The sequence below is a fragment of the Molothrus aeneus genome, chromosome 2 (genome assembly GCF_037042795.1).
Source record: "Molothrus aeneus isolate 106 chromosome 2, BPBGC_Maene_1.0, whole genome shotgun sequence".
NCBI classification, from domain to species: domain Eukaryota; kingdom Metazoa; phylum Chordata; class Aves; order Passeriformes; family Icteridae; genus Molothrus; species Molothrus aeneus.
The window spans coordinates 77257524-77284384 of NC_089647.1; the positions used below are offsets into that span (position 1 = coordinate 77257524).

The 26861-nt window shown below is 41.4% G+C and overlaps 1 protein-coding gene across 1 annotated transcript; it reads right to left on the reverse strand.

Moving 5' to 3' along the window:
- Window positions 1-2457: 2457 nt before the first annotated feature.
- Window positions 2458-26311, reverse strand: LOC136571403 (solute carrier family 15 member 1-like). Its single transcript, XM_066571778.1, has 23 exons — window positions 26164-26311; window positions 24124-24146; window positions 21175-21259; window positions 20950-21091; window positions 18293-18412; window positions 18034-18133; window positions 17721-17811; window positions 15803-15886; window positions 14621-14703; window positions 12964-13050; window positions 11882-11971; window positions 10619-10663; window positions 10492-10521; window positions 10282-10370; window positions 9019-9100; window positions 8137-8262; window positions 6700-6849; window positions 6238-6287; window positions 5487-5597; window positions 5248-5344; window positions 4599-4745; window positions 3637-3744; window positions 2458-2678 (listed from the first exon to the last, which is right to left on the reverse strand). The coding sequence occupies exons 1-23, from the start codon at window positions 26309-26311 to the stop codon at window positions 2490-2492; spliced, it is 2277 nt and encodes a 758-aa protein (XP_066427875.1). The 3' UTR covers window positions 2458-2489.
- Between the last annotated feature and the right edge of the window lie 550 nt (window positions 26312-26861).

The window sequence follows — 26861 nt, forward strand, 5'->3', positions numbered from 1 at the left end:
AACTATGGATAAGTTTTTCCAAACATTATGCTGCTAATAAGCCAATTTTTAAGAACAGCCAACGGCAGAGGATGGATTTACGTGGTTCAGAGAATATGACATTGAAGTATTTTAAACCAAGTGTCATTAGGCTGAGCTAAGGGGGAATAGGGAAAGAACATAGAAGCTTTACAGTATATTTGTTATATTATTAAGCATACAGACATACACATTCCTGTATCTACCTGGCCATGGATGAGTGCAAATTCGATTGCTAGAGGAAGGCGTCATAATTCACTACTCTTGCATATTGTTAGCTTACAATTATCAGTTCTTACTTTGATTCATTTCAGGGCATCTTCTCTGTAACAGAAAATTATATGCAAAAGACCCTCTGAGTAAGTCTCATAATCTAGTATAGTATGCTTCTGTCTAAACACTGTCATATTTAGAGGTTAACTGCACCTCTTTAATGCTTAAAACTAAGGAATTGAAAACATTTAATTTCAGCCCAAAGACCAATTCCCCACACACAACTTCTAAACAACTTCACTGCAATGCTGAGAGGAACTACCTGGCTAGGCACAGGGATATTTTAACTTTAATTACTTAAATCCCTGTTGAAAATGAGACTAAAATCCTGTCACACACAGCTGTCTCCATTCTACCTTATAGGTAATTTTCACCTCAACAAAAAGGTTCCCTATCTAATTTTACAGAATTATTGGCTTTCTAAAGATAAACCACATCCATCATGTTGTAGACAAGTTAGTGGGTTTACTAAAGTACTGAAATACAAAAGCTTATGGTTTTAGCTTTTATGGTATAAAAACTAGACACATTACCTATATTTCAAAGTGAAAAAAAGGGAGTGTTAAAATGATAAACAAACATTTCACCTGGCATGGATAGAGTAATAGGCAGAAGATGCTTCTCTACTGGATACAGTTAAGAGATAATTTATTTTGCTTAACTTGCATGGCAGAAGAAAAGCTAGCTACTCTGCCATAAATAAAGCTGGTATAAAGTTCCCTTAACTCCTCAGAGGATGGCAGGGAGCCAATGGCTCCTGTGGCTGTTACAGTAGACCCTCAGTTCCATTGGCTGGGGGACATGCAGTATCACAAATCCATGGGAAAGGCTCTCCCCAGATGACCTGAGAGACCAAGAGGGGATTACTGCCTCTGGGTAACAGGACTATCTCTAACACAAGCAAAGAGTGCCTTGGACTTGCCTTTTCCAACTCCATTTGGAACTGTCTTCCTGGGTGAGGGACTCTATTGTCAGTGCACATGGAGGCCTAGGGGCCAGCAGCTGCAGTGGGAACAGGTGGCACAGGGGCCCATGGAGCTGCAGTGTGAGCAGAACACCCGTGGCTTGAATATGGATGTCTGTGTCATCACTTGCAAACACCAAAATGGAATTGCTGTAAAATAGGATGAGAGTATTGGAAGACAGGTGTGAAAGCAGCTGAAAGTCTGGCCACGCTACTGGAGGGGCCAGTGAGTCCAAGCTGCTGGAAAAAGTGTAGGATGTAGACCCTAAAGTACGAGAATTACCAAAACAACATGCACTTCATACCCTGGCACTCCATAACATGGAGCTCAGGACTGCAGGACCAGGTCCTGTAAAGCAGCAAAATTTCATCTCCCCTAGCATAAATGTACCATAAGTGGTATGGTACATTCAAATAGAGAAGACCAGCACTGATCCGTTAGCTTTAAGTGATGGAGTGTGTAGATAAAGGCACCACAGAGGTGGTATTGAGTTTTGTTACCATGCAACTGTAAGTATGTTCTTAAAACACTTTCCTTATTTTGTTGTTATGTGAGTTTTATTGCCTTTGCTTGTTCCAAAGGTCATTTGTTGTTATCATTTTACCTGAGTGGGCACGTCTAATATTAACTAAAGACATAACAGGAGTTAAATGGGCAGTTAACAGGCAGACAAAGCATTATATTACAGTGCACATCCAAGTTCCTGCCACTTGGAACACAGACAGCATTTTAATCTGATCACTGCCAGAGCTTTGCTCCCATTATCTATAAGGAAGTACAAAAGAATTTAAGGCACATGTGACCTGCTCTCTTCAAGTAACAGCGATGCTAGAGAGATCATGCAGAGAGCTTGGCTTCAATTGCTGTTCCTTGACAAGTCTTGTTTCCTTCACGATATAAAATTGAAATACAGTATAAAAATACATCTTTTCAAAGGGTCCAATAGTTCCAAGTCAAATTTCAATATTATAATGCTGTAATATTTAAGATTGAGGTACATTAAGAGTGCAACTTCTGCTGGAGTTTCTTCAGGATCCCAAATTCAGTACAAGAGAGAGACACATTTTCCTGTTGCTTCCCTAGACAGGCTGCACTTTAGGTTAAAACAGTTTTGCTTAATGTCTTCCACAAGACATGTAATCCAAAGGTGTCATTACTGATACCCTGGTTCCTCTGACTGCAGGAGAGTGAGTGGGATTTCCATGATTTACAAACACTCCTTGAATACAGCTTTTACAGTCGAGAATCAGTTTCAACTTCCTTTTCATTGCTGTCTTGATCCTTCTTGTCTTCTTCCTTTTCTTCCTTGCTGAACTGGGCTTCAATCTCATTTGGATCAATATAGGTATAAAAAGAAGCCATGATAGCAAAAATGATGCAAACTACCAACAGCAGGGCAGCAAACAGCACATACTCTGCCCACTGCAAAGAAAAAAAAAAAATCCATAATTTAGCCACCAATATTCATTTGAGTATTACACCATTTTAGTATTTTCAGGAAGGAAACTCAGAATGTGAAACTGAGTAAACATAACAAGTATCATATGGCTTACAGGACTAAGTATTAATTAAAACATATAATGCATGTTAAAGCAACTCAGAATTGAGGCTCTTTTGGCATTTCTATCTTCACTGAAAAAACAAAAATTCTGTAAATGCTGAAAAGCTCTGCAACATCCTTTTTCTGGAGGAACTGGGAATTGAGTAAAAGACTGAGAAGGAAACTCAGCTCCTTCCTCTTGGTCAGATCTCTAAACCAGGCTGGCACTGAGTCTGCTTACAGCTGACCTAGTGACCACAAATGTGGGCAGAGATCAGAAAAGCCTCTACCTGGAAAACCTCAACATCTCTGTTTCATGCTCTTTCTGATTTAATTTAGCTTAAACTGCAGACTGCCAGAGCGGTTTCAGAGACAAGCTCTTCCCTCTCTCAGCCATTTTAATTCATTACAGAGCACTACAAATAAATAGAAAATCTTGTACAACTGCTCTTCACCAGGACAGACATAGTTTTTATGCCCCAAATAATGAGATTTGAAACCAATGAAGCCAGAAGAAGGGATGTGGCAAGGATGTGGTATGCAGGTGAAGGCTCATTAGCAATTAACAGAACTTTGGCAGGTCTTATTCCATTCATGCAGAATTTCAGCTCAAACGTTCACAGACTTTCTATACCATGAGAAGAAATTTACTGCAGAGATGCTGGAAACTGCTGCTTGCAAGGAAAGGAGCCTGGCAACAAGAGTTAAGGATGGCGAGTAATAGGTAAGTAGAAACCTTTGCAGAAAAACTATTTGTTTTATCTGCCATCATTTCCCACTGGATTAGAACTGCTTTTTCCCAGTGTAATATAATAGCACACCTACTGGTTGCATGCTTACCTGCTCTTGGATTGCAGATACCCCAGCCACGATAAGGACAATTATGTTACCAACAGCCACAGTCAGCAGCCATCCAGCCTGCAGCACTGACTTCATGTTAGACGGGGCCTGTAGGGACAGACATTTAACTTTTGCTGGTATCATTTATTTTCTGATGCATTTACTGCAGTCTTGACCTTACAATAAACACTGTTTCTCTGTGAGGAAACAGGATTTCATGGTTTGCTAGGTTTTGGTGGTGGTTGGGGTTTTTTTTAAATTTATTTTTTGACATTAGAAATTGCTAGAGAGCTAAACGGGTCCAGAGAAGGCTTTGAGGAACAAGAGACTACTAGCACACTAACTGTAACACCTTTTACTTACACACACCAAGTAACTAACAGGTGCACAGGTGTAATTTTACATCTCAGGAACACATGGCACACATGACATGAAGAAATCGAGTGCATCACCTAGCAAATCACACCTTACAACATCTCCATCACTGCATTTTCTAGATTCAGAATGAAGAAATACACACAGCTACTAAAGTGGACTCAAGAGACAAAGGAATTCAAAGTGTTGAATTATAACACTAATAAAAGCTAACAAAAAGGCTGTATGGAGTAAACTGGTGGGGAGATGAAGTGCCACTACTTCCTCATTTTATTTTTGAGAGCTCTCCAGGTTGGTTTTATTGCAGCAGTACAGTTGCACTTATTTTCAATAGATATTTACATGGGAGGAGGAAATCTGAGGACTGGTAGTCAAGACTTCAAATGATATAACTCAGCATAGCTTCATGGAAAACACCAAGTCCTTGGTTAAACAGGGCCAACTTGCATCAGTCTATGCAGTCCTTCTAGGAGCTGTGAGGGACATGGGGGTCAAAGCAGCGGCACAGAACCAACACTTAAAAACAATACATCATAGAAGATCTTAACTTGCACCAAGGTTCTTACCTCAGGAAGAAGAATACCTACCTGTGAGTATGAAAATTCCAGCCCAGTGACAGAGAACAGTACTTCTGCACATGTAAGAAGAAAATACTGAGGGATCTGCCAAGCCATATGGACTGTATTTGGTGCAATATCTTCAAAGTGTGTAATGATAAGTCTTTTTTCAACACACTAGAATTAAAAATAGCATGTTAGGAACAGTAATAATGAGTGTGCACAGTTAAGGCATTCTAAGCATTCTATTTATTCTATAAGATTTAATCTATAAGATTTCTATAATCATATAGAAAGTTCAGAGTAAATAACAAATATTGCACATGAAGCACTGCATAGGTAGTTATAAAAAACAGCTTTTTTACAGCAGACTTCATGCAAATCTGTAGTGTCTAACACGGCTAAAGGTTTAAGGCCATTAGTGGTGATCATGAATTCTTGCATTATGTTATTATTGTAACCATGATTATTTTTATAGTTAATGGCTTTGTGTCCTGTTTAGGATACCAGAATTCCACCATCTATACTTAAAGATAAGAGGAAATTAAAGGATTAAAGACAAGAGGAAATTAAAGGATTAAAGACAAGAAGAATAATTCTACAAATGTTTTTTTAATTAAAAGAAAGTATCAACATGGAAAGGAATTCTATATTGTCCATGCAACAAGTGGCAACTCACATCATCAAGTGAAATGGTATAGGCACTACCATATCCAAATTCCTTTGAATCTACTGTACAAGTGTACTGAGGCAATGAAGCCTTAATGGTATATGACCTGAAAAAGAAGAACCCAAACTCCACAGTTCAGACCATAGGTACAGTCAATTGTGTGCATCACATATTTTAAAAAGCTCTGTGCCCTTTTCCCAAGGACAGGTATGTCTAGGAGATTAAATAAGATTAAAGGAAATGCTTACCAGCCTGCATTTGGAACGACACTGTAATTACTGACAGAAAGAGGTTCCAGTACTCCAAAATTCTTGTCACCCATAGTAACATTGACAGGAAAACTGAAATTGCTTATGAACCTTTAAAATGGAAGAGTGATCAAAAGAGTGATTAAATACTACACAAAACATACAGGAGTCAAAGAATACAGGTTTTACTTTCAATTATATATTCGCAGCACATATATCGAGTCTTCCCATTTAATGCCTTTTTTTTTTTAAATCAATTAGCATTTTGGAAAGAACTCTAAATCTCCTAGAAATGTAGCTAATACAAAAAGCCAGTTAGACCCCCATCAATCTCAGGAGAACATCAAAAGTGAGTCACTACTTTCAACCAGTAGGAAATGCAATCTGCAAGTGGGACATGCAGAAGAAAAGCAGAGAGGGGAGAGGTAATCTTGGATACCACTTACCCAGGATTAAAAATGAGGTATAGATATGTAATCCATGCCATTTGTTCAATAAAAAAATCTAGGCAATGGAACGAAGTATACACTTCCAATTTTAGCTAAATTATACCCAAGCAGGTGTGCAAGATAACTTAAGTGAATCATGACCCAGACATTATCCCATCCACTAAAACATCAAGGGAAGTGTCCAGCAAGATGTGAGTTCCTCAAGTATAGAAAACTTTACTTCAACAAGAAGAGGCTACCCAAAGACAGATTGAAGAGAGAGTCATACTACTGTCAAAATTTAGACAACAAAAAAGCTCTACCTGACGAGACTTTTTCCATCTTCTGGTTTTGATGTGATGTTGTCCTCTATCTAGTGGAAGAGACCATTATAAAAATATGTTGTTGGCATCAGAGAACAGCTTAAACATGCACTATTGCACAGCAGTGGGACTTAACAGAGGCTTCAGAGCAAGACTCCAGACCTTCCTCTTTAGGTTCCTACTAGCACACACATCTACTAAAAAACACTGTATGACCACACACCTAAGTCTTGGTGAAAGTGTAGTTGTCAAGGTACATAAGAAATTGGTATTTTTTTTCTAAAGGACATCCTGGCGTACTCCCTGCAGCTTACCAGTCTTACTGGTCCAGCAGAGACAAGGAGAGACAGAAAACAAGACAATGGAAAAAAATTATCCAGAGCTTGTCCTCTCAGCCTCACACACTCCACATAGATGCTTATCAGAACATTGATTCATGTCTTAAAAAATAAGCAGACTTACCCAAGTAAAATTGATGTCCGTTGGAACCCATTTAAATGCCAAAGTGTAGCGTTGTTTCTCTAGCAGCTCCAAATGCTCAGTTTTATTTTCATTTGCAGAAATTATGTCTAATGATTGCAGCTTAGAAGTCTCAAATGTCATGTAGCCAGTCTACAAAGACAAATTCCCATGGATTTCTGTGCAACTGCATATTTGGCTATTGAGGGAATGTTATGGGCTCTGGGAGGGTCAGAAGTTTACACATGTTACTTCTGAAGTGCCAGAGATCATGAACATCCCCTCACTTTCATTTTTGATTTGTTTTCTACATCAAGCATTAATTCCATTTGATCATGATTTTTTATTAGGTTAATTTGCTACACAAGCTTCAAAATTACATGAGCTTCCCACAAGCATTATGGAATAGCTGCTCTATTTTCCTATTTCTTGCTCCAGATAAATCAGGCTTACCATACCCACTCAGTAAAATTTTATTCAGCCACAGAGGTAGCACTAGCATATAATGTGAGGCAGTATTTTTTAAAAAAGCAGTAATGCCATGTTTTAAATATTCAAAACACATTTATTCAACATAAAATACTTAAACCATTAATAGACATGTTAGCGCTACACTAAAATAGGCTCTTTGTTTTATAGGATTATCAAAAGCACTTTATAATCCACATCTGGACGATAAAGTGTCTGTAATAGGGAATGGAGCATTCTATACCTTTCATTTTCAGGTGTGTACCATGGTACATCAATTCCCTGTCAGTATACAATTTGGGGGCCCTTATCTTCTCTTCACAACTCTGTTCCTGTGTGAAGTGAATTTGGAGGAGGTTGGAGTAAGATCTCTCCTCTTCAAGGGAAACAGAGCTGCAGGCTATCAGAGAACACACTTTCTAAGTTCCCTTATCAAAAGCCTGCATCAGAGCCACCACATTTTGCTGTCAATAGAACTACCAATGCTGTGCTGTATTAGAACCTGAAAAAGTTCTTTGGCAGCAAAACATGAAGCCTAATGTGTAATGTGGCCACAGAAGAAGCTCCCTGTTCAGGTAAGTCATTGCTCACAGTAATAGCAGCAACTCACTAGAGTTGAATGGACATTGACTGCAGGAAGGGGCTACTTTTAGAAAATGGAGCCTTTTTAACAAGAGTGAAATTTTCATCAAGTTCCAAGTTACTTAGGTTTAATGTCAGAACAAAGTAGTAATACTTCAAATAGTTACTATTTCTTCAATCGCTGTGTTTTCATTAACAATTCATTCCACAATTAAAAAAAAAGAAAACATTAAAACATTAAAACATTAAAACATTATTCCAGTAAAAATGTCCTAGAAAATAATCAATTTTGAACCATTCGTTAAGAATTACTCTGACTTACTCCATTCATTTTTTTCAGCTTAGTTAATTTTAATTATTTTTTAATATTCCACATCTGCCCTTACTTACTTCCTTATTAGGTGCTACATCCACACTCTGAAGTTGAGGCTGGAACTGAACTGTTGCAGGAACAGCACCCAGATTTATTAATTTAATTTGAGTTTGCCCAGCTGCAGGGAAAACTGGATTGCTGTTCTATAGGACAGAAAAAAAGGTAAATGAGTGCCCTAAGTCACTTGGAAAAATTCCTATAATTACTGTAATCTTTATTATTTCATGTTGAAGATGAGCATTTGCCTGCTGGTCTGTGACTGCCTGACAGAGGAGACTGGAATCAGGTTTTGTTACTCATCTCACAAGGTGCCTTAGGAAAGAATTCTCTCATCCTCAACAGACACCTCTAGACAGCTGCTCAGATCTTGGGATGCAATGGATCACCACCCAGAGGTGTTGCCAACATCCCAGCTACAGGGCAAAGATTCATTGGGCTCAGGCATGGCACCTCCCTTTGGGGCAAGGAAGATTAGGGGAGACAAATCCTTCCTTGAGCAAGTGTCATGTTTGCACCTGCTGTGATGGTGCTTCCCAGACTGTCACACTTCACCTCCAGTCTAAATCTCAGAAGAGGTCAAACATACAAAGCTGCCCTCTGGTGGGCCAAGCAAGTGTCTGGTTTCCAGCATCTAGTCTCAGTTTAGAGATTGAGGTTGCCTTTAATGCATGATTTGTATTAACTGCAATGTGATGCCTTGCAGAATGGTGTTTGTTGCTTGTTAATTTTACTATGCTAAGAACAGTACTGCAATCTATTTCCCCTCCCTCTACTTCTATGCTTATGTGATTGGATCCAAATTTAGGAATCTTGGCACATTTTCCCCTTAAACACTCCTTTTTTTTCCTGAATTAATAGCTAAATATTAATAGTAAATACTTGCATGTGGCCGAACTTACATCTATTTGCACTTGCACAAGGGCAGCAGCAACAAAAGCCATGGAGCCGAGGAACATCCCCACAGTCATCTTCTTCAGGGGCCTGGCACAACAAAAGACACAAGAGATTTAAGAGAAGGGGCAATTCAAAGCTTCAGCTGCTTGTTTTTTCTTACCACTCTGGGAAATTCAAATGGCCACAACTAGCACATAATCACCATTTGGAGGGCTGATGTTATTACAGAAAGTCTTCTGCTAAGCTCTCAATTCATAGTTACACTATCAAGAAATACATCTTTCCTGCAGCACCCTAATAACCTGTTACTCTGCATCTGCTGGGCTCAAACGTTGACTGGCCATGTTTCTTAGGTTCCTGAAAAAAAATCTGGTTTTGCAGGAAGAAAAAACCCAATCCAATACAGTTGTTAGCTGTAAAACAAGAAAGAGACAAGAAGATATGCCTTTAAAAACAGGGTGACAGCTTGTCTCCACATTGCTATGTTTAAATAAGATTGAACAAAAATTGTCAGGGAAATTTGTTGAATTAGGAGACATCTACTGGCATGCAGTTAAGCTGTAAGGATAGATTTAGAGTATATATGTCATTTGTAGCATCATTTATCCAGTGCACAACACCCACAAATGGATGACAGTGTTCCCAGCATAGCACACACCCTAGATTTTTAACAGCTATATGGAAAACAGCAGTGCACTTTAGCTCTCTGAAAATTGTCTGAAGAACTGTATTCTCTTCTGCCTCTCCAAGCACCCTTGCAACGGCCAGAAACTTCATTAATGACATTGAAAAATAATGTGTAATACCCCCAAGGCTCCACCTAGAAGGATTCAGTAAGCCAGACTCCCCGCTGAGACTGAAGAGGAAATGTCTTGTGTCTCAGTTGATTTTAGCCCAAAGCATGACAAATGCCAAGGATGAATGTTTATTTCTACCACCTATTCTTCAGGAGAGAGAGGGGGTAGACATAAGGGATATGGAAAACAATCAAAACCATCTCTCCTGCAATCAAAAGATTTTGTCCTTAACTGAAAAACATTGTCACTCTTCTCTTAGATTCTGCTCTTATAATCTCTGATGCTTCTATATACCATTTGCACTATTCTGGATTTTTTTATATTTTGTTAGAATATTAAACCATTTTAAATACACTTCTCTTTCATCCTTAGCTAAATGCTTGCTCTTTTCTTACATTAGGGCTGGAAGAGCCAGTTACAGAAACCAATAAAAGGAGCCTCTGTTGAAATCAGATAATAACATCAACTTACGTAAAATTCAGCTTGCATTTCTTGATTAAAGGATAAACCAAAGAATCTACAACTGGGACCATTATAACAATCAGGATTGGATTCACAATCTGAGGAAGATGAACATGAGAGAAAAATTAAGTATTTTTCAAAGTGCATTTTCTTAGTAAGGGCAATATATGTACAATCTTTCAGAAGTACTTGAAATTGGCAGATAGAAACTTAACATACCTGCATTTGGTCTGGTTGAATTTGAAAACCCTGGTGAAGAAAAAAAGAAATAATTTTTAATATCGTGACAACAAATAAAACGGGTCTGAAAAGTGTTAAAGAAAAAAATGAATAAAAAGTAACCTACAAAATCCCCATTCATTGCTGTGGCTTGCAGTGTCCATCTTGACCCCTTAATAAGAGAAGAAAAAAATTAGGTGTCACAGTAAATCAATGTTCTAAAGGTCCTTTTGAATTGTTTCCTAAGTGAAGTGTTGGAAAAGACATGCAATACAAGAAAAAGTAAAGCTAGCTTGCTATGGGAGCATTCTTAGTCTGCAATGTAAACCTTTGAACAAAGTGAGACCCATGGCCCATTCCACTTCCTTTACTTGTTTTGTGAAATACAGCAGAAAATAACTTAGATGCAGAAATCAGCTGCAGACAGGGCAGGGCCATCCTGTGCAGGGCACTGCTGGGTGCTGGGCACAGGAGCCACCCTGGAGCCAGCCTGAGCCCCAGCAGCCCACATATCCCACTCAGCCATCCTTCCTTCCTTCCCAGAGCCAGAGGACAAGCCAGGGCCTGACCTGCCTGGAGCCCTCTGCCCCAGAAACTGCCTGTGGCTGGGACAGGCAGGGCAGGCTTCAGGCCTGAGCCCGCCATGGGACAAGAATGCTACTGCTGCATCTGTGACAAGATCCTTCAGCCACCCACGGAGATTTACCCAGGGAATGAGTACTGTGCTCTGAATTTCATAGCAGGAATTCAGAGCTCCAATTGCAACAGGTCACACTGGCAGCTACAGCTCACAGGCACTGGACTGAAGCACTAGGACATGGGGAGTCTGGAGCAAGCTTCCTCCAGTCTGACTTGGATAAGGTTTTCAGCCCCTGGCTCTCTCAAGCATCTTCCTAAATTCCCACTTCAGTGCTTAACTATAACTGATGCTTTTGTGAGTCTTGAGCACCCAGTTCACCAAGTGAATGGGAATTACAGGCTCACACTTCTGCTTGAAGGTGTAAGGTATTTATAACAAGCTGTGAGTGATTAAGCAAACTGGCATCCAGATCATTTAAACCCTGCTTCTCCAGCTCATTTACACAAGGACCCTAAATTTCATCTGACAATTGACAATTGAAGAAACATTAGTGCTAAGAGAGCTTTAAATTACTGTTTCATCCCCTGAGTCCCAGGCTGACAGAAGATTTGGAGAGGCCTCAGTCACTGAATCTGTCCTGGGTGTACTCAGATAAACCAAGATTGCCCCTGACTGCAGATCATCTTGTACTCACATGACTCAGTGACTACCCTTTTGCAATAAAACCAGAATAAAAATTTGTTTTTCCACGCTCCCATAGAGACTGACATGGTACCGCTCTAGTTACCAAGCCAAATAATTTCTACTTACCTGCTGGTCAAAAACTGCCCAGAACATGGGGAGAGGGATGTAAAGGAAAAGCACCCTCAACACCATCTTTATCTGAGCAATCAGTCGTTTCTGCAGAAAATAAAAATTACACAAGAGGAATTAATTTAAAAAAGAAAGGGGAGAAAGAAAAAAAAAAAGAGACAGTTCCAGACTGCTACTCACATGACAGCAACAGGTAAAGACCCATCATGTAATGTTTGCCCACACATTCAACTTTGCATGTTTTGGCTATATCTGATGACTTCTGTTAAAACAGTACAAAGTCTGCTTGTGTGGGAAGGGCTGCTGGTTAAAGGTGTCTGATATCAGAAAGACTTGGGCCACTTTACATGTACACCGATGGGCAGCATGAGATTCAGCACTTAGTGAAGTGGGCATTTGAGCAATAGGCAACTGAGGAATTTCACAGAAGAACAAAGCATACAGGCAAAAGGAAAATAAAGGTGACAGGCTAAGGTTTGTGCTGGCGTTGGCAACAGGGCAGAGAGGATAGCAGGCAAGGGACAAGTTGGGAACTATGGGATACAAGGCTTTGAGAGTCATGATAAGAAATTGTACCGAGCGTGGAAGGGATGCAGTTTAAGTGTTTACCTACTTAAAATGAAATTCCAAAGCATAATTCTGATGTTTCATACCAAGAAAAGTATTATGGCCCTGTGCATTAACAATGACAGGCAGCATCACTTCCCTTTTCCTCTCTGCAGCCATGAGATATGGGAAATAGAGAAGGAAAGATAATGCTTGCGATTTCCTTAACCTAAAAACTTAAATGTTTCTATTTGTTTGGCAAGGGAAAGTCTTTTTTTTTGTCACCCTTCAATTTCCCTGGACAGCCTATGATTACAGAGCATTGAGTCACACAGCTCTACTTTCTCCCACAGGAGCTGAGGAGATAACCTGCAGTGCCAGGAGAGCACTGAGGTTTGGCCACCTCATCAGCTACTGAATGATGGAGAGGCCCAAAACTATTTGCCCAGTGCATGAGGCAATGGATCAGAGCAGACAGAGAGAAGCTGAGGGTCAGCAGATGCCACAGCACAGGAGGCTCCCCCAGTACTTACATCGTACTTGTCACTTGCCCAGTCCAGCCAGTGCTCTCTCTTGGGGAACCTCTTGCTGCGATGACGAAATCTGTTTTTGATGGCAAACTGAGGAGAGATAGAATTATGTTTCATGGCACTACAAATACTTGAAACTACAAACTGGTTTGTCATTAGAGATGATGCTCTCGGCTTCTTGTGTTTAGAGGGTGCTAAAGCTGACTTGACTTCTGTTACCCACTCCAGTCATCTAGGGGATTGTTGTTTTTAAGGCCTCACACTGCATAACCAGCAGAGATTGCACTTGGGGTTAGGTGGACCAAACAGCTCAGAGCAGTCCCTCTCCATGTGCAGTGCTGTGAGGAGCTGGAAGATCTGCCTTCTTCAGGCTTATTTTATACACAGCTGTAAATAGAGTAGTGTCATATGCACAGGTTTTCAGAGCTGCATAGCTGTAGGGGAGAAGCTCCTATGACAAGCTCATCTTGTAGGTATGTCTCACCCCTTGACATTGAATATACACAAATATGGTCCCAAAGAACTCCTAAGATTTTCTGCATGGAATAGCATTTACAGCCAAGCTGGGCCTTAGGAGCCACACGCTAAGTAATGGCCAAAGTCACCTACAGAGATTTGGTTTTGACAGTGCTTACATGACAGGCAATAGGCTGAGCTGTATAAAGATGGCAGATCTGTAGGCGTGTGTTGATTTGGCATGGCCTGACTTTTAGTAGTGGGGGAGTGCCATAGCTTCCACCATGTCTGACAGAGCCACTCTCTGATAGCTCTGAAGATGGACACGCTGCTGGCCCAATTTGGGAGGGTGGTAATGCATCTGTGATGACATATATAAGAAGAAAGAACAGGGCACCTGCAGTTTTTTGCCCAGAAGTGGGGAAGCGCCATGTTGGCACTGCCCACAGCAATACACCTTCAGCAATACCTTTAGATTTGAACCTGTTTTGCCTTTGGAGTGGTTTTTTTTTTCCCCAGTCCTTGTCTCAACTCATGAGCCCTTCTTTGATCTTTTTTCCTCTCCTTTGCCCAACTGTAGGAAAAAAAGCTAAGCAAATTACTCTCATGGGTGCCTGGCATTTGGCCAATGTGAAATCACAACAATGGAAAATGAAGAAACTCGGAGATGAATAAATAGCATCTCAAAGTTGAGGCTCTGCAAAGCTGGGACCTGCAGTGCTATTCGTGTAGATTCCACTCCTTTCCTTGCAGGATCACTCTGATGTGCAACCCCAAGAATTTCCTTAACGCAGTGGGGATCAATAAAAGCATTGTAAATAATCTTCTTCTACTTCTAATAAGTAATAAGTTTTTGCTGATAAGATGCACTAGTAGCTCTGCTCTTGACTCAGCTCAAGGCATGTTTGTCTCTTTCTGCATAAAGGGGCACAAATGTGGAAGGAATGATTCCCACAAGTTGGGATAAGTTTTTACATAACACTGACACCTTATTTTGTTTCCTATGTGTATAAATTCGCATATAAATCAAGATATGCATAAAAAGACACCCTAAATGTGGAGGTGTCAGTACAAAGCCTTCTGTAATAAAGCAAAAACCTTCAGAAACTTTCCTCATATTAAGACAGATTTCTGATTTAGGCACATTTACAGAACAGCTTTAGGAATGGCTGCCAGGGGTTTGGGGAATGTAAGCAGTACTTACTCCAACACATTTGGAAACTTCAAGCATTACATTTCCTTGTGGTTTAACTTTCTTGTACATTCTGCTTCCAATTACAAACACAACTACAATATGCAAACAGAAAAGCAACTCAGGATTAAATTAAAATAGTGGCAAATAATTTGGTACGGAAACTGCAAGTCAAGGAGGTAATCAGGGTGGGAATAAGGCTCCCAAGAAGCAATGCAATTGCCTATTCACATGCTATCATACAGTAAGACCAAACAAATTAATACCAGCAGATTGCTTCTATTCAAGACAAAAAACTAAATCTGGAAACTCTTACAGTAAGTGCTCAGTGGGAGGTTTGCTCGACTGAGGGACGGTCAAAACGAGGGTATTTAGGACCTTGATCCGGGCCTTGCTGTAGGGGCTCCTTTTCAGGAGCTCACGATGCTGCAGCTCACATCATGCAGGGACACACAAGGTTCTGCATGAACTGCTGGACTGGCCAAGGTGTCCCCTGCTCCCAGGCACGTTGCTCAGCCTCATCATCCCACACACAGGGCAGGACACAGGCAAAGCCCAACAGCCACCATCCAGCCTGGGCTGGGCTCACGGGCAAGGCGAGGTCACTGGGAGCCAGGTGGGCTCCCAGTCAGGACCAGGAAGGACAAGGACCATGAGGGATACTGTAGTACCTAATGGCACCCCCAGTTTCTTGGGCAGCAGTAAGGCTCAGGGAATGACCTATAGCACAGCTGGTAAAAAGGCAGCTGTTTGAGAAGTACTGACATGTCAAATACAGGATTTCTCCAGCTCAAGGACTATTAGTCACAATTAGTTTATAATCCTGGACTAGAGATAATATCCAAAACACATATTTTCTGAGAGTTCTCACCCTACATTCTAAAGATCAATTTGTACACAGCAGTAATCCAAGAAACACTGACAGTAATTCACATAATGGACAGAATTCAAGGAGATGTTCATGCCTCAGCCCAGCCCCATCCAACTCTCCTGGCAAATCAGACTGTTCTATGAATGTGAGTGCTTCAGATTAATCCCACCCATCTTCCCACCCAAGAAAAAAGTTAAGCCAAAAATCACGGAAATGATCAGGTATTAGAGGTCAATACCTGGGAATTTCTATCACACTCCCATCATTCTGAGATTGTTATCATCTAATTACCAAGGCAACAGGATGGCAAGAGATTCACCTACCCAAGGCAACAGCCATGAGGATAGCAGGAACTCCAAAAGCGAGGGGGTAACATTCCTGTTTGCTATGAATGCCACACTGTGAAGCTGAAGTAAAAATAACATCAAATAAAAGTCCCAGTCAGCACTGCTGATGTTTTCCATATGGTTTCTGGTCTTTGCATTCACTGAAAACTCTCGGGGGAACAACAAATCAGTCTACAGACACCCTCAGAGTGGAGGATCAGTATCCAACTTATCTCTCATTATTGGAAAGGGGATTTATGTATCACAGAACGGCTCAGGTTGTTAGGGACCTCTGGGCATCATCCAGGCCAAGTGCCCTGCTCAGCTAGGGCTACCTGGAAGCAATTGTCTAGGACTGTGTCCAGATGGCTTTTGAGTATTTCCACAGATGGAGACTCCGCAACCCCTCTGGGCAGCTTGTGCCAATTGTTGATCACCCTCAGAGTGAAAAAGCGTTTCCTGATCTTCAGAGGGACCCTCCTCTATTTCAGCTTCTGCCCATTCCCTCTTGACCTGACGGTGGGTACCACTGAGGAAAGCCTGGCTCTGTTCTCTTCATTTCCCATCAGGGATTTTTATACTTGGATAAAATGCCCCCTTTGCCTTCTCTTCTCCAGACCAAACAGCCTAATGCCTCTCAGGATCTCCTCACAGGAAATTTACATCTAGTTTTACACTGAGACATAAAGAATTACACTACAAGGGTCAAAAGCATGTCCTTAGTGAGAAAGGAACTAGATTACAAAAGTTTTGGGCCAAGTTCATAAACAAAGATTCTAGTGATGTAAGTGTAGCTTGTTGAAACAAAATCACAATCACCAGCCCCCTCCCCTCCTTGGCATTAGTCACAGATTTGACTCTCACTGACTTCAGCACTATAAAATAAAAGACTAAACAAAATCATTACATTCTTCACCATACTTCTTCTAAGAGGAGAATTAGATAATATGGTTGGGAAAAAATGGTAGCTTGCAGATAACTCATGTCTTGATTTAGTTGTATAAGTCTTCTGGTCAAACCTTTCCAGGCAGAAACTGGTTATCACTTCCCTTATCTCATTTTGTCATTTTTTCCCAAGGAATTTTTCACCCTGAATCAGCAAGGAAGTAAGCTACATGCTGTGCCTCAGGCATCTCTATTTCCTTTTTTGGGAAAGGATAGAATTTGCTTTAAGCAAACACCTAAAACTCTTCTACAGAGTCTTTTCCAGTCAAGAAATACAAAGGCCAGAAGTTCAGCCCGGTGCTTTTGGGGTATTCCAGAATTCACATGCTCCTTTCCTTAATTTTCAGAAAAGCAGCCTTGTGAAACTGCTGGCAAGTGCATCCATACAGCACCATCTGTGCAAGCTTGCCACAGAAATCCATATGCATATAGGTTAGCAAAATGCTGGGTTTTGTTTAGGATCATGCTATTCTTCACAAGCAAAAGAGAACATAACTTTCTTATTTAACAATATGAAAAATTATTTACATTGTCACATAGATTCATATATTTCTACATGCAGAGATGCTTCTGTACTTAGCATGAGAACATTTCCAGAGCAGAAGGTTCTCTCTTGCCCTTCCTTTCCCAGGAAGCAATACAATTCTTTCAAGTGTGATACTTTCAAGGTATTGGAAGATGTGACACATTTGTACCTTAGTGGAATTAAAACGTGCAGTAGGCATACAAGCTGCTAGCTCCAGCATGTCTTTTCAGATCTAGTACTTCTGACCCTAAAGGCAATGAAGGTTTTCAACTGGCTTGTTTTTGAGAGTACCTCATCTCTGAGAAGCTGGATGACACACTGAAGACTATTTGCTAGATAACTCCAGTGTGTCAGAGAACAGAACCCGAACTTTAACCAGACTGGACTGCAATCCAACACACCTTTTCTGGTGTTTAACAATTGTCAACAAACATGTGACCTTACCTCTGATAGTTGGAGTGATTAAAGTAGATAAAAGACTTCCAGCATTAATGGACAAATAAAAGAGAGAGAAGAAGGTACTTCTTTGCTTTTCCTACAGTAAAAACAGAAAGATGTTTAGAAAGGCTTAGCCACAACCACATTGATGTGCCTAGATCAAACCTGTTTTTGAAGTTCAAGACAAATAATTAGCAAGCTCCTTTTTCAGCTCCTCAGGAAAACCCATGCATCTATCTAAACATGTATAATATTAGAGTACTATAATAGTCAAACATTAGAGAATCTGTATAACTGAAAATCTGAAAGACATTGTTACCTGATCTTCTTCAAACTGATCTCCACCAAATGCTGACACACATGGTTTGATCCCACCAGTACCTAAGGCAATAAGGATCAAGCCAACCATGGACAGAGCACTAGAACAAAGGAGAAAAGGAAAAAAAAATCATTTTGGGTTAGTTCTTACAGCATATATAATAGACTGGTTGAAAGACAGTTGAAATTCAACTAACATAAACTTAAATTGTCTCATCTTTCACCTGCCTGCAATAAAAAATGTGTACAAGGCAACTCACATGTTCACTGCGATAGCATCGGGAGAGCCATCCTGGTTGTGATCCGTCAGGTCATTTATGGAGCCCACAGACAGCACCGTCTGCCCAATGGCATAGACAATGGACAGGTAGAGAATGGTCCTGTTGTCAAGACAGGAGATACATTTTCTTAGATATGTTAACACACAGACAGATAATTCCACAGCTAATGCAGACTTCTGCTTACTTTAAAGAGTCCTAGTAATGAAAAAAACTAACAGATACAATAAGTTATGGACTGAACTTGTCAGAAGCTACTATAAAAATCAGGTCACATGCCACAGCCACCGTATTTCTATTCTTTTATTATTATTATTATTCTACGTAGCCTTTAATTAATTAAGGTAGCCTTTAATTAATTATGATAACATGATAACAAATGGATTCTATAGGTCACAATATCTAGGTCACAGTATCTTCAGTGGTTGCCTTTTTAATGACCAACTCAAGAATGCTATTTTCATATGTTTTTATATGCTGAAGATCAAATAGACTACTCTGCAAAACTAAAATCTGCAATTTACACTGATTTAAGTATCATTAAGCATTCACTGTGTTTAGATTTTAGTTGCAGGAGTAAAAAAAAAAAGAAAAATCAAAAATCTGCTTCACACATGGCAATACTCCTGAAATACTGTTGTGAACAAACATTCTATAACCCCACCTTTTTCGCTGTAAGTCTACCAACATTTTTACACTCTGATCTGAGTAAGAGCTGCACTGAAGAGTGCAGGCTGCAGGCTTTCAGCCTGACTACCTTGGCTAGGAGGTGCCTAGGACAATAGTACTGCATATTCACCAGGTCTTCCACCCTGGCTTTAGGGTCCAGTCCTCTTTTCTGTAAGTAAAAGCATGCTCCATTTTCACTTTGTTGGACCTTAAGTACACAGTTGAAGTTTAACCCATGTTCACCTGTGTCCTTGGGTGGGCCTCCCTTCAATAGGCACAGACACAGGTCTCCAAGTTGGAGGAAAAGCAGGAGAAACACAATGCAATGATGTGAAATTATTTACAAACCCAGCTTTCAGGAGTGGTCCCAAACCTAGTGCAAGGTAGGAGAATGAAGGACAATGCTCAAAGACCTAGAACAATCCAACTATTTGACATAGGCAAGAGATCCTCACAGCAAGCTTGGAGCAGCACCCTGACACAAGAGGGACATTGACCAAGTTCCCCTCACTTTAAAACAAGGTTTCTCGGACTTAAAATTGACCTGACCTGTAGTGTAGTAAAAAATTCTATAAAGCAGGGCAACATGGAGTCTGCTGTTTAGTGGTATTTAATAGACACAGTTTAATGGGGTGCTTTTTTTTTTTATAGCACTGCCATAGAGTTACTTTATTTACCTAGCAACCTGGGAAAAAGTCTCCAATTAAAGTTGAAACTGAGCTGATCAGGAGTGAAACTTCTGGGTTTTATTTGTGAGGCTTACAAACCCACTGCAAGGACTTACATAATTGGCACTGCATTGATGGCAGACAATTAAAAAATAAATGTGGGTTCTGTACTATTTTCCCCAAGAAATTCACATATCCATCACCATCTGTGAGCTGGTCCCATCACATTTCTTGACAGACATTGCACCAAGTACATGGACTGTGGACAATTGGAGCCTCTACTTCAACGGTCCTTAACAGTGCCTAGGTTATCTCCTCTTCCTCTTAACATCATAGATTTTTTAAAAATTCTTGTTTAAGACTTCCTCATGACACCTTGCTGCATTTTTGGGTGTTAATACCTAATGGCATATCCTAAAGCATGTTTTCTCTTGATTAAGCCATCCTAACAAGCTCCTGTTAAAGCTCTGGCCCTTTCAGACGCAGCACAGGCATATCCAAGTGCCAAAGGATAAGAGATGCAAGGTCTGGAAAGTGTCATCTTGATAAAACATGAAAAAGCCAAAATAAATTTTAAAAAGAATCCACAGCATCTAGACAAGCAAGTGCACAATATATTTAGGCTGCAATCTCTAAGACATCCAGCTAGTCACAGTGAGTTTGCACTGCTCAGAGCAGCTGCACAGAGCACACAGGGCTGTGGTCGCAGCCCTGGGCTCCCAGGGGCTGTCCCTACAGAGGAAGAAGACAGTGCAGCTGACTGCACAGCACATCTCTAATCTCTGGGAGACCTTTGGCAAGTCCACTCACATGCATGGCTCATAACCCTCCATAAAATCTTTACTGTGCTTTCTCTCAGGCAAAGTAAACACTTTTAGAATCCAAACATCAGGAAAGCAGAGGGAGATAAAGCTGTTGGAAATAACCTGGTCACATCACAAAGCACTGCAGTGGTACTATCCTGACCAGTATCTATTTTCACAGCTCCGTGAATACTCTCTTTAGTTTTGCTTATGTTTTTGCCCAGGTGAGAGGAAAAACATGCAGCATGCTGGGAAAGCATGTTACCAGCCTTAACCAACTAGCAGATCTGGAACATTTGTTAATTTACAGTGCAGTTTCAAGTCTGAGCTGAATCAGTGAAAACCTCATTCTCTGGTGAAATAAAACACACTATCCTGGAGTAGGCAACACCAGCTCTGAAGCTGTTGTTCACAGCTGCAGTTTTAGGTGATGATTTAAGTAATACTGGCTTCAGGTGAGCTTTCAAGATCTTTGGCTGCTTTCTGAGGAAGTACTCACTTAAACTTTCCCAGCCAAGAGTCTGCAATGATGGCTCCAAGGATTGGCGTCAAATAACACAGAGCAACAAATGTGTGGTAGATGGCAGTGGCAAAGTTGCCATCCCAGTGTAGGAAACGTGTGAAATACAAAGTGAGCACAGCTGTAGGAAGAACAACAAAACAACAGGTTACAAACCCAAGTCAGGCCTGGGCAATGCTCAGTGCAAGGAGACAAGGGACATACCTTTCATGCCATAGTAGGAGAACCTCTCGCAGAACTCATTGATGACAATGAAGAAGATGCTCAAAGGGAAGCCAAAGCAGAGCACCTAGAGGCAAGAGAAAATGTGAGCTCAGAGCTGGGCAACCCACAGCTCGAGCAAGCTCAACATGGACTCAGTGGGAGTGGTAGGTACTCAGGGTCTGTACACTGCACAGGCTTCTGTGGGATGACAGTAGTTTACCTGAACCAAGAGTCAGTTGTCACTTTCCTCTCTTGGTCCCCAGAGGTCTGCACACCTCTCATTTTGCAAGAGACCTTTAGCAATGCAAGAAATGATCTGCAAGTGTTGCACTATGCACCTTTGAGGTCTCCAGCACCTAACCCTTACAGCAATCTTGACTGGTATCTAAAAATATGCAAAAAGCCAATGTTTCTGGAAAAAAAAAAATAAAACCCCAAGGCCAACCAAAAATGCACCAAATCCCTGCAGGACACCAGTTAGAAGCTCAGGGCTATTTTTAAGCACCTGTGATTAAAACAAATACACATTTAAACTTTTTATTCAGGCAAATCCCTGAGGAAAACCCATCCTTAAAAATACTCCGCCTGATGAAGAATCCTTCATTTCTTCAGACCTGATAACAAAACAGACTTTATTCCTAACCTGAATTGACATGGCTTTGGCTGCCAGGTTCACTGAGCCTTCACCTGCTGCAACAGGCTTGTCCATGGTCATCATCATGCAGTTCTTGCCATTGAACCAATGCTTTAAAAGCATACATCAGTACAAATCTGACATGGGCACTAGAACTGCAACTTTAATTTCTGATCACCTACTTGTCTTCACGGAGTGGATGAATATATAATTTCTAAAAAAATGCGTGGGGATGCAATTTAAACATAATCCTACCTTTTAATCTTTTTATGGGTTTAACCCTGCAAGTAGCAAAGAATCACATTTTAAAGACATTTCCACAGGCAAAGGAGTTCTTCTCCATGCCCAAGTTTATTTAAAAATGGCATGGTTTGGTTTGCAAAAGTTTAGGAATCCAACTAACCTTTATCTCATGTGAAACAGGAAGAAGTTAACTTTGCATATCAAAAGGAAAAAACCTGAGACAGGGAAATCATGCCTGACACAAGTAAATTGGAGAGACACTGTCTCCAGCAAAGTCTCAACAAACAACGCAACACTTGGAGACTTGGGTGCTACAACAGGCTTTTTTTGGGAATCCTACAAAAGAAATGAAAATAGGAGAGTGGCAGGAGCATTGTTGCCTGAACTGACTCAGTTGTGAGGATGCCTGAGCAGCGCTGACCTTCATTGTTTGCAGAACCAAGTACATACTGCATATCCTCCCCATGTTTTGATAAGCAGGCTTTCACATCAAGAACCCAATCTCACCTGAAGCAAGTGCCAGGTGGGACTCCTCCAGCTTTAGAGCCCACAGATTTTGAGCCCTAAATATAAACTTGTGACTCTTGATTTATCACATCCTTCATGGGCTGAAAGAGGTGTCTCCAAAGGAAGACGATTCACACTTATCCATCGATTAGATAAAATTCACTTGAGCTTGCCCATTTCCTTCAGCTGAAGGCAGCAGGAGGTTTGGACAACTACGCCCATCTTGGATACAAGTGCTGAAGGGCTGGAGCTCACCCAGAAGAATGCCTTGTGCCCCATCCACACAGCATTCCCCTAAGCCATGCAAATGGTCACAGGATGGAGGATCACACACTGAAGTTTTGCTTCAGCACATGTTAAGTTGGTTACTGAAACCCAGGCTGTGTGACTTGTAATTGGGAATAGCCCAGGTGGAGAGGAGGCAGTGTCTGTTCCTGAAGCAGAACAAAGACCTCCCCATGTCTTTTCTTGCCTACAGAGGAAAAGACAAAGCAGTCCTGGCCCAGGAAGTGGTGGGACCCATCTCCACGTGAATTTTACAAAAGCTCACTAAAATATTTTGACCACTTGGGGTTCTCACAAACCTCTCCAGTGTTTTGCCATCACCCTACACAAGACCTTATTCTTTAGGAGGGTGTTACATGCTGGTCTGGGGAGGTCACAAGCAGCAAGGCTAGATTTTTGTTTCAAGCCACCACTGCTTCTGTGCCTGGTGGAGCTGTCCTGCACTCCCATGCTGGCACAGCAGCCACTGCTGGGATTTTTAGTGGCTCCTCCAAACTGGAGGGGGTCTGCCTGTCACAACTGGAGCTGAGCATGGACAGGGCCATGCAAGAGAAAGCTTCTGGGTCTTTCCCAGGTGACAGGCCTTCTGTTTTTCCAAGTTGCTACAGGCAGGCGACTATACAATTAATCTTTGCTAATATATAATGTGTGCTTGTCCTTGTTTTGCACCATACTGTCCTCTATTACAGTATTCATGTGCCCATACACACATCTACCAAAACCTTTTCTGTTGTTACCCTCATTGGTCAGGAAGCATCAGATCCACCACCAAAAGGTAACCTGAAGGTTTTATATGTTTTATAATCCCCTCTGTAACCTCACCCTGCCCACCCACCATCCTGCTGCAGAGCTCTGACTTTGTCTGCTGAGGGAAAGTCTGTGGAGTAAAATCTTGTAAGATAAGAAATACAAAGGCAGAGTTAGGGTTCCTGAGACACATGTCCTTAACAGTTCAAAGATTCAAGAGCAGCTGCAGTTCAAAGATTCAACTCAGCTGCAAGAAGGATGGGCTCCAGGGACCAATCTCCTCCTTACCAACATCTGCTCAGTCAGCAAAGGCGCTACAAACATTTTATCAGGGTGGTTAGCAAATTAATGCTTAGCTGGAATTTAATAAGTTACTAGGCTGCTTTTGCACATTTGTCAGTAAGTCTTTATTGTATACCTTTATTGTATGTTTATAGGGTGATTTTTATTTTGGGCACTGCTAACATTACCATAACAATGTAACCCAAAGAGAATCAGTAGAGCAACTCTTTATGTGGGAAAATAATACTTACCGACTTGCCAGTAGTTTTTCCACCTGTGGAAGGAAAAAACCAAAATAAAAGTTAATTGCAACTAATAATTAATAATGCCTTGAAAGGAATGGAAGATTCAAAACAGGTTCAACTCTAAATACATATTGAAATATAAACACAGTACTGGTCAGGGTGAGTACATTTTCAGTTTATTAAAGGGAGACTTTTCATAGTTATTAGGCAAAACTTCACTTGACAGCTTTTGGTTCTTCAGAGTGTGCATAAACTCCTACACTCACAGAAGAGGCTCAAAAGGACTGAGGAGGCAAAGCATCCCATGGCTGCTCACCACACATCATTCAAGGGGGTGGTAAACCAGCCACCCACAGATGATGAGTCCTGTAACAACTCACTCTTGGGGATGTTACCTCAAAGGCAAGTCAAGATTAAAGAATAGGCTCGAGATGCCCTGCCAGGCATGGAGGTCAAGTCCTGAAAAGGGATTTATAGGGGACTGAATATAAAGCCCCAAGTGAGTGATCCACTTTAGCAGGCACTCCCATAACCTGAACCCTTAACCTGGGAAGACCTGAAAGAGCAGAGGGGTCCCATTGAGAGCAGCAAGGGCAGACAGCTGCTTGCAGCCCTGAAGTCACTTCCAGCTGCTCTTGGCAGGCCTTCTACCCCTGGCAGCACTCCAAGTAGAGCCCTGCAGGGCTTCCCCAGCTCAGGAGACAGGCTTGAAGGCTGAGCTTTCACTGTGTCAGATAAAGGCTCTGTGCCCACATAGGATTTCCACAAAGATTTTACATAAAACACATGAGCAAGCTCATTAAGATAAGAAAAAGTACAAGATGTGAACTTTGAAATCCCTGCTTGTAAATCAAGTCTGGCCATAATACATCTATAAGGTCATAATATATCTTATAATACATAAGAAAAGTATGTTTGCGAAAATCATTATTTAGTCCATAGTCCACAACAGAAAACAGCTGACAGCAACACTGAAGTTTTTGACACAATATTAAATCAAGTAAATCTTCAGAAATCACTGAAAGAGATTATTCCAATTCGTTCCTTCACTGCTGTGGACAAGCAACTTCACAAAAAGACAGTAGTACTATGCAGGTGATTCAAGAATATATTTTCTTAGGGAGCAAGCAACATTCTGAAAGTGCTAACAGACCCAGTTCAGGGCACATGTGGCTACACGAGTTATTGAAGTTATTGGCAGTGTCCCTTCCACAACCCACCAGAGAAGATACACTGAAGGATATCAAGGTGTCAGCAATAGTCCATCTTCATATCAGCTCCTTGGTTATTTCCACTTGTTGGCCTTTCCAGCACATGTGCACCCCACTGCCACTTTTTTACAACATGCACTGACAAAAACAGCATGGGCAGCTGTTAACTACTGCTGTTAATGTCTCTTAGCTAAGCCTTGGGAAAAAAATATTTAGAATCTGGTTCTTGCTTTGGTTTGGGGTTTTTTCTGCTTTCCTGATGGCAAAAGTATCACCTCTGCAAGAAACCTTACCCAGAGGACATCACAGAGGCAAATTTTTTTCAGACAACATCGTCTGACTTCAATGTTTAAGAGACACTATTATTTCTAAACATTTTGACTTCAACCCTCTATCCTTGTTTTGCAGAGAGGCTTGGAGAAACTCCAGATAGCATAAAAGCCAACCTTTCAGCACAGGCACCTAAAGTGAGGACTCCACTGTCAGGCAGCTTCAGGGTCTGACCTACAAAGCACAGAGCACCCACCACCTTGCATGATAAATCTGAAGCTTGCTAGTGGCATGTTGGAGCAGTCTCTGTTTGGGGCAACCTTTAGCCCCTCTTATTTTTTCCCCACAAAGAATGACCCGCAGAACTGCTCATTTTCATGATACCAAAATACCCAAGAGCCCCACATTTTTCATGACAAAGCTCAAATCAGAGTTGGGCACTTTGTATTCCCTTAAGACATATACTATTTTTTAATTTTTTTGACGTAAAGTCAACAACCACTCCGTTCTTGGCTTCAGCACCACATCTAAATGATTATCAGTGTGCCATTCTCTGCATCCCAACCTTGCAGGTCAGGTGGGGCAGCCTTACAGCTCCAGCTCCCTCCCACCAGGGTGGCTCCTTCCCTGCAGTCACAGAGATGCAGTGGATGCTGCAGCTCTTGCAGCTCACCGTCCGTGATAAGAGATGGGAGCACACTGCCTTGCTCCATGCAGCCATCACAGCAACTCTGCCCGGATGAAATGCTTCCTGTCCGTGGCCACAATAAATCTGTACACACCCATACGGTCACCTAGGATGTTTCTGCCTCCAGAGCAAGCCTACAGTCCTGACACCTGACCTGGGGCACAGACAAGCCTATTGCCTCTGCTCCCTGGAGCAGCCCAACAGCACCTGCACAAGGATGCTGCTACCAACAGGACATCCCCCTCCAGGAGTTCCTGCTTCACACCTTGCTACTCCAGAAAATACCCACACAGAAACTATCCAAGCAAATCCACAAAGCAACAAGCCTGATATTCAACGGGCAGACACAGCTGCATCCCATTTCTTTCTCTTCAGAGAACTATTTCAGTTTTCTGGTTGTCTGCCCAAGCCAGCAAGACCCCTGGCAGCACCATAGACATGTCCTGCCTGCTCATTACTACGGTTGCCTGTCCACAGAACACAGATTTGCTTGCTGAAGATGCAATGGCACTTTCTTGGTTCATTTTTTGGGGGGATGGAGGGTGGACATTTCAGGTTCCTTCCCCGTGTGAGAT

Coding starts and splice junctions, on each gene's coding strand:
- LOC136571403 (XM_066571778.1), bottom strand. CDS start 26,311: ATGGAGCAAGGCAGTGTGCTCCCATCTCTTATCACGGACGGTGAGCTG. Junction 10,371..10,491: donor TTCAACCAGACCAAATGCAG/GTATGTTAAGTT, acceptor CATCTTCCTCAG/ATTGTGAATCCAATCCTGAT. Junction 2,679..3,636: donor TATCTGCAATCCAAGAGCAG/GTAAGCATGCAA, acceptor TTTTCTTTGCAG/TGGGCAGAGTATGTGCTGTT.